The sequence below is a fragment of the Aulonocara sp. 'chitande type north' Nkhata Bay genome, linkage group LG15, assembly GCF_057382095.1.
Source record: "Aulonocara sp. 'chitande type north' Nkhata Bay isolate Kocher_YH1m ecotype deep benthic linkage group LG15, A_spYH_male_GT1.1, whole genome shotgun sequence".
Taxonomy (NCBI): Eukaryota; Metazoa; Chordata; class Actinopteri; order Cichliformes; family Cichlidae; genus Aulonocara; species Aulonocara sp. 'chitande type north' Nkhata Bay.
Genome location: NC_141358.1, coordinates 14,578,684 through 14,593,531, shown reverse-complemented (window position 1 = coordinate 14,593,531; position 14,848 = coordinate 14,578,684). Strand labels below are relative to the sequence as shown.

The following is a 14,848-nucleotide window of genomic DNA, read 5'->3' as shown; positions in this document are numbered from 1 at the left end:
ATCTGTTTCATGAAATCATGACGTGTTCTCATTTATGTGTTTAAATGCAATGAGTATCAAAAACTAAGATAAATAAAGTGTGTTGCATGAGGTCAACAACTGATTATAAAAGTTGTCATCATTATTTGGAATTTCTAGCAGTGGCAGCCCCTCTAAAAAAAAAAAGAACTCTAAGTATACTTGACTTCTCGGATTTCTGACCTTAGCAAACATTTTATTGATGAGTTCTGTTTTACTTGTGAGTCTAAAGTCACGATGATGTCAATATTTAGAATAATGTTGCTATTAAATATAGAGAAGCAAGAAAACATTTACTGCAAGTCGGCTACTATATGAGCATGCAGTGGCTTTAGATTTTCAATCAGAGCCACCTGTCGCTCCTCAAGTTTGTTTTAACAAAAACAAGCAGGTGAAGAACAAAATGTTTGAGTCAAAGCCCCAGAGCCCCGTTCCACATAAACTATATGGGCAAAAGCACTGGGCCGCTTACACATTGCACCTCCAGAAGCTGCTCAGTTGTGGAAACCCCTGCCACAAAGCTCCTAGTGCACAGCTTTTGTCTTGATGCTAATGCCAGAGGAGGTTTGGGGCTCTGTATTTATATTTAATTTATTTTATTTAACCAACAGAGACACACTCTCAGTTCAGCCCCTGGCTTACCCAGTCTGTATGTCTAAGTATCCTTGGGCAAGAGACTGAACTCTCCCGATGCATCCCTTGTAATATGAGTGAGTCTGTGGGAATGTGAGGAAGAACTTAAGGCTTAAAGGGGAAAAAAAGACCCTGCATAAATGTGCACGCGACTGGGTGAACAATAATATTAAGTACAGTCCATTAAACAACCCATTTAAATAGAGAAGATGAAAACTATCTGTCATTGACTTTTCTTCCACCATTCTGATGCGCTGTTTATTCAGTAGGTCATGTTGACAATGTTTGCATGCCAAAATGTAGCTGAGCAGGTGTACCACCAAAGTGGCTGGTGGGTGTAGGTGGGTCTTCTGCATGTGAAAAATGAGGCACAAAATGGTTTGTGCATGCACCCCAGATAATCAGTGTGGTGCCTGCTCGTAAATAACACTGTGGACAGATGCAGATGACGGGAAATGTATTCGTCTCTGGCAGGAAACAGAGAAGCTGCTTAAAATAGGTTTCTTGTTAAAAACATAAACATGGATGAAATGATAAAAGTGAGTAGCTGGGCTTTAAATAACGCGTAATAAGCCCGCTTTAATGAATAAAACGATGAATAAATTCTAATAGAAGAGCTGGGGTTTGTTGAACCAGATGAATTATCCAAACGTAAACCCGGTTGGAGGCCTGATTTTAACCAACAACAAACTGCGTCCGTGTGACGAGCCTCCGATTTCCGGGGAAGCCGCCACTGAGAAACAAACGCACACGGATGCGGCGATGGGAGTGGCCAAACAATCGGATTGGATAACAGGATGTGACTTGAGCTGTTTTGGGGTGAGGCGGTGCGTTTGGAGGTGCACAACTTTCTGCGTGTTTTGCGCAGTTTCGCAGCCTTTTTTTCTTTTTCCGCGCACCTCGGACAAACCGAAACGGCGGCTTTAAACACTCGGAGCTTTCCTCTCAGCGAAAGCGCACTGATCTGAGGAAGTGCCCGAGCGGGCCGCTGCACGTTCAGCGTCTCGCGTGTGGGTTTACTTACGTTGCGTGCAGGAGAGGAGGAGGGGAGGAGGTGGAGGGGGGGGAAAGTTGTGGACATGTTTTCCTGGAAGTGTACGGTTTTGCGGATACAGTGTGCAACATTGTAACTACGGCGTTACTGAGCCTGCCCCGGGCCCTGGCCGGACTTTGGAGCGTATTTCCGCGGGGCTGCTCGCTCGCCTGCTCGCCATATTGCGCGCTGTGAAACTCGAGGGAAAGTTGTCAAGAGTTATGACATTTGCTGCGCACGATCCCTTCATGGAGCTGCGCGCAGTTGATCGAAACCAAAGTGACTCCGTGGAGTTGGACACGGGCGACTCTTTGCACCATTGATAAGGTGATCACACGGTGTGTAAGTAATGCTTTTTAATCTGCTGGATTGCCTAAGAGCTCTTCGCTCCTCAGACGCTTCCTTATTGCTCTTTTTTTCTCCTCTCACACAAACATCACTGGCTATCGCTCGGGTGATTGCACGAGCCCCTTCGTTTCCTGTATTTCTTGTTGTGCCAAATGGCAGCTACACTGTAAGCGCCGCCGTGTTGAGGTCTGTCTGTCCCTTCGAAACTTGCAATGCCCTATTTGCGCGCACTCTTTCTCTCTGCTCAATCTGCGTGCAATCCTGTATATTTTCACTTTACTCTAACGGGGCTATCTGCTGGCGTAGGCCTCAATTTCCTCATTGCCAAAGACGACTGAGAGTCGAGTGAAAACTCTGTGTCTTCTAAGAAAACAAAAGTGTCTGACTTCTTCTTTCTATCGTAAGGTCTTGCACCCCCTAAAGAGGATGGACAGCGAGCCTCAGATTTGATTCTTGAAGGAGGACTGCGTGTTCTCCACCCTGTGCTTTCCTTTGGGATTTATATTTCCTCCCAGATACCTCTGTATACACAGTTAAAGAATTTCTTCACCACAAGCAGTGAAAGCGCACTACAGAGGCACCAACTTGCTTTTGCACGCTCACAGATCGGGACTGAAAGCTCTATTACTATGAGTCTTCCTGCTCAAGTAAATACTGACAAGAGTGGTAAGCACCGTGCTGCAGCCATGAAAGAGGCTGTGCAGCACCCAGGGGAGGTTTATTATGGTATGGGACCGCCAGCTTTAGAGTCAAGCCACAGTGACTCTGCCAGCAGCTCTGGTGTTTATAATCAAGAGAAAGGGCCCCAGAGTTTACCGCACTATCAACAGGGTGCTCCAGTAAAATGGATGCACCAGGACTCCTTACAGGCCCCTGGCTGGTCCCAGGAAGTTCCTGTGTCGACCTGGGGACAGAATTTTGGCCCCTACATGAGCGGAGTGAATGTCAGGAATCAGATGACGTTCCACAAGGGAGTCCACGAAGGTGTAGCTCTGCCGATGGGAGGGGAAAATCAGCTGTCCGGACCTGTGGAGGTTTATAGAGATGCCACACAGGCTCCGGCTCAAGGCAGGGGGATCGAGTGGGAACAGCATGCTGCAGCGGCGGCAATGCACCAGGCTCAGCTGCAAGCCTATCAACATGGCCACAAAGGCGTGGAGCTCCAAGGCCAGTCACATGTGCCACCTCATGGTTTGCAGGGGTCCATGCTGCAGCCCTTCCAGGCAACATTTAGACCCAGCAAGCAACAGTTCTCATCTGGCTATTACTCGGTTTTTCCAGCAAACAAGGCAATTCCGAACCTGCCCTACAGTGAGCAGCCCAAAACTCAGCAGCAGCTTCTACACCAGATGCAGCAGCAGCAGCAACAACAACAACAGCAACAAATTCATCATCACCATCATCACCAACAACAACAGCAGCAGCAGCAACAACAGTTGCATCAACAGCATCAGATTCAGTTGCAGCAGCAGCAGCAACAACAGCAACATTTGCAGCAACAGCAGCACCAAATCCAGCAACATCAAATCCAACAGCTGCAGCAACAAATGCAGCAACAGTATCAGCAGCAGCAGCAGCTCCAGGAGAGACAGCAACAAATCCAGCAAATGCAACAACAGCAGCACCTACAGCAGCAAAATGTGTCACAGCAAGACACGACACAGCCACAGGTGCAACCAAAACAGCAGCAGACCCAAAACTTCGTCGCTTATCAGCCTGCCGAGCCGCCTCCATCTGAAACTGGGTCCAAAGAAGATGTTCAGTCGACGGAGCCGCAGCAGGAAGCAGAGGCTCAAAGCTGTGACGCGTCAGCCGTTCCTGATCAATGCCCCGAAAAGGCCGGCGCAAATCCCACAGAGCCCGCAAACGCGGCTGCTCCTCGGCGCTCGCGTCGCCTTTCCAGGGAGGGGCAGTCGCCACTGGATCCCCCTTCCACAAACATTTGGTCTCAAGCCAAAGAGCCTCCACCGCCCCAAAACGGAGTAGCGGGTGCGCAGGTTGCGAAAGCAGGGGAAAGCCAAGTGACAACAGGAGGGGTCATCCGTAGGAGAAGGAGAGCATCCAAGGAGATCAACTTGGAAACCCTGGCACAGAAGGCGTCAGAGATGGAGTCCCTGCCTGCAAAAATTGTAAAGGTAAAAGAGAAATGGCTCATTACACTGCTGCTGTAGGGAATATATCAATCATTTATGAGAGTAATATGATTTAAAAAAAAAAAGAAATAAATAAAATACTCTTAGGCTCAGGTTGCTTGAGAGGGAACGGGGCAGGCAGCTCATTTGTGCAAGTGAGAGCAGATTTTCTCATCTGGCGAAGTTGGCAAGCAGCTGTACAAAGAGGAAGGACTCTGTTTCTATGCAGAACTTCCCTATGGTTTACAAAATCCTTTTCTTGGGCTTGTTTACTCGACTCGTGCAGCTGTTGAGCCTCAGCCATTGCGGGCTGTTTTAACAAGTTGCACATCGATACTGCAGACAACGTATCTGGTGAAACCTGAATGTCTGCCGTTCACTGAAGATTCGCCTTTTTGATCTGCTCTCCTCATTTTACTGCTGTATGAAAGATGATACGCTCTGTCGTTTTATTCAGGATATATAATATTTACTTTAATCGTGGCACACCCACTGGGGCCTGCTTCTTTAAGGTTTCTTTAGCAGTTTTTATTTTGTTGTTGTTTTTTTTACATAAACACAAGTCGCAGAAATGAGTAAAACTCAGTCTGAGTCCATTTTAACGCAAGCAAACGGACAGGTAGTCCTCTTCCCTCAGGGGGTTACGAAGCTTATCGAAGGCTTTCTTGCACCGCGCGCACGTTGGAGCAGCTGCATGTCTGCACACCTCCACATTCCTCAGGCCTTTTCCCAGTCATTCAGCAGAGCTAGGGAGGGGCAGCACTGTCAACCTGTATAGCTACACTCCTTTTCTCCCCATTACACGCCAAACAGGTTTAAGGTGGCGATTCACAACCCAGAGCTGTTTCGTTGTGGTTAGTTAAACTGCACTTTGTTTTCTAGGTCAGGAGACGAGACGAGTGTCTTTACTTTTGTTCTTAACTTTTACTAATTATAAATCACAAAACTGATTCATGCTTTAACCCCCACCACTAGAAGCCAGGATTACTCATTTTGCTAGTTTTTCTTTGAGTTAGAATGAGCAGAAATACCAGGCAGGCATGTGGACGTCTCCGAAAGCCTGCCAAAGTATGTGCTTGTAAAGCCCTATGATGAAATTTTATATATTTCTATTTTTATTTTACAGGTGGAATGCACATGTTTTGAAAGAGACTTTAATTTTTCTGCTCTGTGGTGTTTATTTTAAATTTTCATTTTTAATTGATCTCTTAATTATGGCGTTTCAAGCTGATATGTGGTTTATTGGTTGAGGAATTAATTTTGAGGAAAATAATAAGTTACTACTTTATCATTTAGGTGCTTTTAAATCTTAAAAGTAAACTCATCTGCCACTTTATTGGGTACATGTTCCCCTCTATTCTTTAATCCTCTGTGGCATTGATTAAATGAGTTGTCTCAGAGAAATTTGTCCAGATTGACGTGATAGTATCATGTTTTTGTTGTCATTGCTACTTTTTATTCGAATAATATATTTTTGAACTTTATTTGCATTTTTTTTGTGCTTTCTATGTTCACTGGACACTTTATTAGGTACAACTAGATCTGCTAGTGTATGCATAACTAAAGCAAGGTGCTGGAAACATTCCTCAGAGATTTTGATGCATATTGATGTCATGACATAACACTGCAGATTTATCAGCTGCACGTCCATTGCATGAATCTCCAGTTCTGCCACATCCCAAAAGTGCTCAGCCAGATTGAGATCTGGTGGCTGCGAAGGCCACTGAGCTCACTGGGATGTTCAAGAACAGTTTGAGAGGATGGTGCGCTATCCTGTTGTTTACACTAAATTCTGACCTACCACCTGGATGTCGGTGCAGAAACTGAGACTCAACAGACCGGGTAACATTTTTCATCTGTTGTGCAACTGTTGAGCCTGTTTGAGTTGTTGCCTCCGTTTCCTGTCTTAGCTGCCAGGAGTGGCACCCAGTGTGGTCTTCTGCTGCTGTAGCTCATGTTGTGAGTTAAGAGATGCTCTTCTGCGTACCTTGATTGTTATTATTGAAGATACTGTTGCCTATTTAACAGCTCAAAGTAGTCTGGGCATTCTCCCCTGATCTTTGGCATCAACGAGGCAATTTTCCCAGAGAACTGCTGCTCGCAGGATATTTTCTCTTTTTCTGATCATTCTCTGTAAACCCTAGAGATGCTTGTGTGGGAAAATCCCAGTAGATCAGCAGTTTCTGAAATACTCAGACAAGCTCATCTGGCACCAACAATGCCACATTTAAAGTCACTTAAATCGCATTTCTTCCAAGTGGTTGATTTGCACTTCAGCGGATCATCTTAACCGTGTCTATTTGCACCGGGTTGTTGCCATGTGATTAACTGATTGGATATTTGTACTGATGAGCAGTTAAAGCAGCTGTACCTAATAAAGTGGCTGGTGAATGTAAGAAATGTATGTCTGTTGTATCTTGGGGACTTTTTAGTGATTCAAATGTTACAAAAAACAACGAAAGAATAGATATTTCTGTTCAGAAACAGTAATTCTGATTCTTTCTTTCTTTCTTTTTTTTTTTTTTTTAAATTGGAGCCGAATGCAAAAAAAGCTCATGTGACCACTTGGACTTCTTCCTCTTTTTATATCTCAATCCCTTTTCCTTTATTTTCCTGCTACTTCCTCAACTCTCTTCTGCCTTTTCTAATCTTCCTGCCTCTTTCCTTATTGTGCCTCAACAGGAAGACGGTGCTTCAAGCAGGCAAGCCACAATGGTGCCCCTGGTCATCCCAGTATCTGTGCCAGTCCACAGAGGTCAAACAGATCCTCAGGGTGGCTGGGCTCAGGGGCGGCCCGGTCAGGGCGAGCGGCCTGCTGCACCATCCGATCGCAAACCTTCTGTCATTGTGGCTCGCCGGCGATCGCTGAGAAGCACCATGACTGAGAGTTTTGCTCAGGTTAGTTCCCTAAGGACGAGAGATTTGAATTGTTTTCCTTTCAGTCACTTTAAAGGGACTTTTTTCTTTTTTTGCATACCACGATGAAACATTTACAGCCGTCGTGTTTGTAGATGTTTATTCAGGCTTAGACCACATTGCATAACTACCTTGATACCCCCCTTTAAAATGCAAGTTTGAGCAGTATTGTTAGCAAAGACAATGTCATCCCACCCAGTTACACAAACAACCTCAAAGTTCAACTTCTCATGGGTCGGCTCAGACCTCGCAGTGGTTAAACATTGAGACTTTGAGTCTTTCAGACATCTGCTGAGGAGTAACAGAGATGTGCAACTAAAACTTGGACCAACCCACAATTTATGGACTGAATTAGATGATGTGACTCATTAATTCCAAAATCCTGAACCACATGAACATCATTACAGACTGTAGGTTCACAGTGAAGTCAGATTCAGGAAGTACACTCATCACTGGGCCAGATGATTAAATCTATTTTATGTGTGTAATGCAAAAAAATCAATGTAGGGAGAAGACAAACTCCGAATTGAGCTTAGATATTTTTATCTGGTCGAGTAGGTTTGGTGAAGAGAGGTCTGCTTATTCTTACTGTAAAGTGACACCATGACCCGTTTAGGGCTAAACGTGCCAAAAATACATTTGCAAAATTCAGCTTCAGTGTCTTTTTCAGAATGACTTTATTCATACATTTTCATAACCACATAACCCAGACAGGTCATGAATCTGTCACAGGGCTTGTACAAAAAAAAATGGGTGATCATTCACACATTCAGTTTAGAATCGCAAATTAAGCTAGCATGCATGTCGTTGCATGTGGTTGTGACAGTGGGGTGAGAAGTAAACATTAATGATAGTATTAGGTAGGAGTATTAGTGCAACAACATAAATGTCATTGTTCATTTTGAGAAAACAGTCAAAATACAGAGATTAAAGTTGGCGTTTCAATTACTCATCTATACCCGGCATTTTGTAGAGAGTATAGCAGCCGTGGGAGTTGTTTGACTTCAAACTACAACTTTAATCTCCAAATTTAAAATGAAATGAACAACAATGTACTTTTCCTTAATGTGGTCCTAGTACTTCTTCAGAGGGGATTTTAGCTTGTGCCAGCTCTGATTCTGTTTCTCCGTTTACTGGAGAAACTGGGCGCTGGGATTTCTGGAGTTGCAGCTGAGTTTTATTTATTTTTTGCAAAGTCATAAAATTAAGGCAAGCCCCAGCTGAATGCACAGGCAATTCCTCCAAAGCTGGGCGTTTGACACCAACAGAGAAATGGCACTACAGGCCTGAGAAAATGTTCAGTTGTTCTGTGTGGGACAGTTCCTTTAATTTCCAACAAGGTCCTCAAATGTTGGACATAGAGGTACAAAACTTTATCACATAAGTCTCAAAACACTAGCATAATTTGAATATCAGAAACGGTTTAGTCCAAAAGGATGTTTTAATACAGTTAACGATCTGGACCTGAGATTTAATAATAAATCGGTGAACTTTAAAAACGCCTTTCTAACCTGACTTGTTGTGTAAAATCCATTTACACCCCAGCTGATGAGGCGTTGTCGTCTGTGTGTGGCTTTTCCCTTCTCACAGAGAAACTTAGATTGCGTCACGATAAACCACGTGAGAACGTTCAGTCAGCTTTATGGCCGGTTGTGTCTGATCCAGGAGCAATAAAGGTTAATACAGGAGGAAGGTGGAGGATAGCAGGGAGAATTTATTCCTTGAATTTGATCAGTCAGGTGTGAAACCTGCTCATGATTGTTATAAAAAATATAGGTTTGTGTTAACTCTGCTTCTTCCATCCAGGATGAGGAAAGCGATACAGGACTTGATGAGGACGGAAAAGCTAAACTGAAGCGCAGGCCACGTCCCGAACCTCTCATCATCCCTCCCCCCAAACCATCCACCTTCATCGCACCATCCGTCTACTCCAGCATCACTTCCTTTCAGAGCAACCTCCGTTCTCCGGTGCGCCTGATGGACAACCCTCTTACCTTTCCCCCATACACGCCACCACCCATCCTGTCTCCTGTGCGGGAGGGCTCCGGACTCTACTTCTCCACCTTCCTCACTAACATAGCTGTAACCAACCAAATCCTGCCGCCCCCGCCTACGCCCAAGTCTGCAGCTCGGAGCCTTCTGCGTTCCAGTGAGTCTCGTTTGCTTCAGTTCTTTTGCAGTGATATATGTGAGTTACTTGTTTGAATAAATTACTTAACAAGCAAGAGCTTTTTCATTCGCCTCTTCCAGCGAGTTCAGACGTTACGCCGCCTAGCTTCACCTTGAACGCCGAGGCTACACCTGTGAGCCTCGAACCGTGAGTAGCACTTAAACATCCAAACAACCTACTATTGTTTCTAACTGACGGCTTCATAACTCAGCCCTCTGTGTTGGCATTCAGACGGATCAACATTGGGCAAAAGTACCAGGCAGAAATTCCTGATTTGCAAGATGAAGCTTCTTCCCAGTCCGCCCAGCACAAAGCGGACTTGGTTTGGGTTCCTATTGATGACGCCGCCTTCAAACATGGTGACAAAGAGACCAGTAAGTGTCCATCATAACATGTGACCTACCGACCTCGCTTTTTATTCATACTTTGAGCTTTTTGTCACCATCGACACTCCTCACGTTCTCTTTGTAGTGGAGGATTTGATGAACATGGCATGTTCGAGCGTTTTGAGAGGAGGAGGAACCAATCAGGAGCTGGCTTTGCACTGTTTTCATGAATGTGGAGGAGATTTCCTTGTGAGTAAAGTGATGTACAGATATTACATTATTTACACTACTACTTATAAGTGTTTCATAGCTTTCAAATGAGGGACATGCCTTTGCTCACGGTGATGCCAACTTTTAAGGAAACACTGGGACGTTTGATGCATCAGGATCCAATTTTCCCCAAAGGCCATCAATTGATAGGTTATCACTACTCAGGTAACAACAACAAAAAGAAGCTTTTTATGCTAATTGCTTCAATCAGCTGTCACGTGCTTTCTCTTTGCCTTTCTCTGCAATTTATGCTCTTGCTCACTCACCTATTTTTACTGCATTTGTTTTCCCCTCAGGCTCTGACAGCTGGACAGCAGAGGAGAAGCGGTTTTTCAATAAGGGGATCTCTGCCTACAGGAAGGACTTCTTTCTGGTGCAGAAACTGGTATGTTCGTTAATTTGACCCTGCAGCAAGAACAACTGTGAATCAGTGGGGGGGAAGAAAGCAACCAAACAAACAGTTGCATACGATTAAATGCACTCTGTGTAGCGTCAATAAATCCTTTGTGCACTCCTCGAGGCATTCACGTAATTGCTTTAATCAAACAAGACAATAATAGTTAAGACGTTCGGTCTTTGCTGCATGATGCCAGATTTAGATGTAATGGAAAATGAGTAAACAGGAAGAGGACGCTCACCTCTCAACACAAAGACGAGCTGCATCTTTAAAAAGGTTCAAAAAGTCATTCAGACTGAAAAATTCACATCCTCTTTGCGACAGGAAATGACTATTTTTATAGGAAATGTGGGCTTTAAAAAAAAAAGCGGTAAAATAAGCTGAGACAGAGTGACTTCTCAAGGATTATCTTACGTATTCTTATTATTCAATAAAGCTTTACATGTGCACGCTTCTCTGACTGTTTTAAAGGTGCGGACTAAGACCGTGGCTCAGTGTGTGGAGTTCTACTACACATACAAGAAGCAGGTGAAAGTTGGTCGCAATGGGATTTTAATGTTCGGCCCTCCTGATTCACCTGTGGAAAAACACGCAGAGGCAGTCGTGGACGTCAAGGTAAGCGCGGTTAAATCTGACCTTTATTTTAAAGAGTCAATATGCAGTCATGGTAATAAAAAGCACATCCTGAATTCTAAGGTGAAGTAATCTGGTCCTTTAATTTGTTGTTTATCAAACAAAAGTTAAACCAAAATGCAGAAGCACTGTGTGAAAAATTACAGCCTCAAGAGGCTACGTGGCAGCCAGGTGCTGCTAATCAAATGCATTTGATTGATTTTGTTAACCTTTATTGAGATAGGGCAGTGGAGAGGAATCGGGAAAGCTGGGTAAGAGAGCAGGAGGAAGACGTGCAATAAATGACTTCAGTGTGGCTTGAAACCAAGGCCTCTTCAACAGCCTCATGGCCATAATTAATAGCGCCACATCTGCTGAAACTCCTCTCATACAAACACACATTAGAGCACAAGCGCCTGATACCAACTGTCAGGCACGTTGGTGGAGGAGTGAGGATTTGGGCTTGGTTTTGCAGTCAAAGTCAACCATGTGAGGCCACTTGTCCAACAGCTTAAGCTTAGAGTTATAAAACAGGAGAACGACCCCAAACCCAGCAGTAAATCTGCAACATCATTTCTGGGTGTTATAATTGTCCAATTAAAAACCCGACGTCAACCTGACTGAAATGTTTTTGCAGGAGCTTGGAGAGCTGTGCATAAACAAATGCCTGCAAACTTTAGTGAACTGAAGCAACACTGTAAAGAAGGGTGGGACAAAATTCCTCCACAATGATGTGAGAGACTGATTAAGTCACAGAAAACAGTTACTTCACATTAGTGCTTCTAAAGGTGGTTAAATAAGCTCTTGAATTATGGGATGCACTCAGCTTTTCAAACACTGCTTCTTAATTTTTGGCAAAATTGTTGTTAAATAAATAATAACACTTTGTAATATGTTGTATTGTTGCTCACCTGAGGTTGTATTTACCTAGCATTAAGTACACCAGGTGTGCTTTAGATTATGTGCTTGTACATAAAACCTTTGAATTGATTGGTGTACTGTTTACCATGACCGTATATGTAGTATTTGCAATGTCTCATGTGCGTTTCATTGTGCATGGTTGAATGTGTCTTCCATGTTATATTTATCTGTTTGAATATATTTAGGATTAATTAAAAGTCGTCAACATTTTTCAACTAATCAAATGGAACTTGAGTGTTTTTAAGAAGGGGTTTCATTGTGTGTGAATACAGATGTCTGCACATGGAGAAATATGCTTTGTGCCACGTCTTTTTGCTGCTATGTTATTTTAAATACACGGCAGCAAAAAGAAACAGACACCCTTCAGCCAGTGGCTTTCTTCAGCATTTCTGATACATGTATTTGTGTGACCCTAAATAAAGCAACCCCTGGACCTATTCTCTGGTTGACAGCAGTTATTTACAAAAGTACCAAAATAAGGATGTGCTCTGGCCACGCAAAATGTTAAGACCACTGGAATCAAGAACGATGAGTTGGTGGTTGTGAGAAAAGAAGGGTTGCACATTAGCTGGTCTAAAAATGTATTACTCTATATAAAGATGTCTAGATCCAATTTTTAATCTAATCCTATCCTTCCCCGTATATAGAGCCTGTTAGTTTGAAACAAGATACCCACTTTACTTCTGATTGGCTGCCCCTCATCTGGGTTCCTTGAATAGAGTAATACATTTTGTGTATCCACTGTTAATGTACTTTCTTTTTTTTTTTAGGAAGGGGGGGGGGGGTCTGGCAACTAAGAAAGCATTTTGAGGAAATCTTGAGAAAGCTGAGTCAAGTGTACCAGGGAGTGGAGGCTGCAAAACTCTCAACAGCTGCGACTTTATTAAGGAAAACCTCTGTTTTTGTTTGTTTGGTTTTTTTTTTGGGGGGGGGGGGACAATTAAGAAGAAAGACTAGGGTAAAAAAAATAAATAACGGGTCCCCTTTAATGAAGAAACAAGGATCTTATTGTCTTGAAGTAATGTTTAAGATTCTGGGTCATAGTCTGCCTAATTTCCCTGGTGGGATTCCTTACAGAGTTCACAGCAGCCGAAGATGACTCAAGGTGAAGCGGATGAGGATGACAAGAAGAATATGTCTTTAGAGCAAATCAATGAGAGAAAACAGCAGGCGAGGGTCGCTCAGTCACTACAGGTTCATGACTATGTAAGTTTCATTTCATAGTTCTTTGATACACATCCTTATCAGTTAATATATTTAAAATAAGGAAAAAGCAATATATTTATTTATTTGAAAAAATCTAAATTTTATGAACCATTGGTCTCAACTGTGCTAAAACGCAACCTTCTGTTTCTGCCTCTTCAGGCAGGAACAGTGCTGGTGCTCAAAGAGCCAGATACTGTTCATAAAGAGGCTCATCAGTCTCCAGCACTTCCCAGATCTCGGGCCGAGCCTGCTGCAAAGAAGCCCCGGGTGCCACTGAAGCCCTCGCAGGAACCTGAGCAGATTTTTCCTTGCAAGAAATGCAACAGGTACGACAAAAGCCATCACAGAGATTGGCGTTAATTCCTGACCTGTTAGCATTGTGTTATGAATGTTTGCTCATTCATTATAAGAGTCCAAATAATGCTGGTGATTTTTGGTTCATCTCAGTGTGCTGATCTCTGTGGGGCACAGTGTGTTTAGAAGTTTCCGTGAATTCCGTGATATATTTATTTATTTATTTTTTTTTTTCAATAGCGCCGCTTTATTCCAAACAGTTGCTATCAAGCATAACGCTGCACCCTTTTCCTCCCTTACAGAGTGTTTTATAAAGTGAAGAGTCGAAGCGCTCACATGAAGAGTCATGCCGAGCAGGAGAAGAAGGCTGCAGCACTGCGTCAGAAGGAGGAGGAGGAGCAGGCAGCAGCTCAAGCTCGAGCCAGGAAGGCGGCGGCGGCAGCAGCAGCAGCGGCGGCAGCTGTGTCTGCTGCAGAGACCCAGCGGGGAGGTAATGGGAATGGAGCGTCAGAGCAGGCTGAGGCCAGCAGCCAAGAGGACTCATCAGAGGGGGAGGATGACGACGATGAAGACTGGCAGTGAGACCGATATAAAGACGAACATTAATGGGATGGATTGACGTGTAAATAGAGGGGAGATGGTGAACAAATCAGGGAGGGAGGTGTTTAAAAACATGTGCTCCCCTATGAGGAGCAGAATAAGCACAAGATGCTTTTAAAGTCTTCCTGTTGATCTTTTCACTTGTTTCCTGACCTGAACTGTTTGTCTTTGACTGTAATTCAGATTCACACCGTCAGCGTGTAAGCCACACTCCACATTTTCACATTTGTACCTTTGAAATAATCAGTTTGTTTTTTTTGTTGTGTTTTTTTTTTTTTTGTGTGTGTGTAAAATGTCCGTGTGCTATGCTTCTGCTTTTGCTAATAGGGCCTTTTTAAATCTTATTTAATTGAACATATGTTAAGATCTTCAATGGTTGTTTGATGAATCAGGATATCTTTCTAGCAATAAAATGAGATCAAGGCAATCATTACTTTATAGTTGCTTCCCTTTAAAGACAGAAGCCATTCTGTTTCAAATATTTCTTACAGGAAAAAAAACAGCGCTGAATTTAGCAGATTTCTATCAGATTTTTAGGTGGGTTGTACACTTATTTTTAAACTAAGGGACCTTTGAAATGAATATGTACAAAAAATATATATATGAGACTGTCATATATTTATGATACTGCATTTTTTTTTTTTTTTTTCAGTGATTTTGATAATATAAAAAGTAATCATGTCGGCTGTAATGTGACTGGTGAATTGAGAAATGTATTAAAGAAATATATTCTTCTGAGGAGTGGATGGGGTTTTTTGTTTAACCAGCAGATGGCGGCAGAGGTTCAGTGTGATCTGAGAATTTCCCTTCATGGTTGCCTGTAGGTGAATGGAAATATTGCTGTTGTCTGATTGGCCTAAGATAAACGTGGCTTAAATTCTATGTAGACCAAGTCAAGATTTATGTCATTTTATATTCCTAAATCATAACATCCTTATACATCTAGTGGGCAAAGAGAGATTTACTTCTAAT

The 14,848-nt window shown here is 43.2% G+C and overlaps 1 protein-coding gene across 3 annotated transcripts; it reads left to right on the top strand.

The window, feature by feature from the left end:
• Positions 1-1,716: 1,716 nt before the first annotated feature.
• Positions 1,717-14,614, top strand: mideasa (mitotic deacetylase associated SANT domain protein a). Of its 3 annotated transcripts, none has more exons than XM_086264452.1 (13): positions 1,717-2,011; positions 2,438-4,167; positions 6,847-7,062; positions 8,887-9,229; positions 9,331-9,397; positions 9,482-9,624; positions 9,722-9,825; positions 9,936-10,011; positions 10,143-10,231; positions 10,715-10,858; positions 12,854-12,982; positions 13,142-13,308; positions 13,579-14,614. In XM_086264452.1, the coding sequence occupies exons 2-13, from the start codon at positions 2,662-2,664 to the stop codon at positions 13,856-13,858; spliced, it is 3,264 nt and encodes a 1,087-aa protein (XP_086120578.1). In that variant the 5' UTR covers positions 1,717-2,011; positions 2,438-2,661; the 3' UTR covers positions 13,859-14,614. The 3 variants fall into 3 exon arrangements, with proteins under 3 accessions (XP_086120578.1, XP_086120577.1, XP_086120576.1); XM_086264451.1 differs by having other exon boundaries at positions 1,717-2,022; XM_086264450.1 differs by having other exon boundaries at positions 1,717-2,026.
• Positions 14,615-14,848: the final 234 nt, after the last annotated feature.

What these genes read in the sequence shown, in the direction of transcription:
- mideasa (XM_086264452.1), top strand. Translation starts at nt 2,662, where the DNA reads ATGAGTCTTCCTGCTCAAGTAAATACTGACAAGAGTGGTAAGCACCGT. An exon ending in TGCCTGCAAAAATTGTAAAG is followed by an intron (nt 4,168 to 6,846) that starts GTAAAAGAGAAA and finishes GTGCCTCAACAG; the next exon opens with GAAGACGGTGCTTCAAGCAG. An exon ending in CCTTGCAAGAAATGCAACAG is followed by an intron (nt 13,309 to 13,578) that starts GTACGACAAAAG and finishes CCTCCCTTACAG; the next exon opens with AGTGTTTTATAAAGTGAAGA.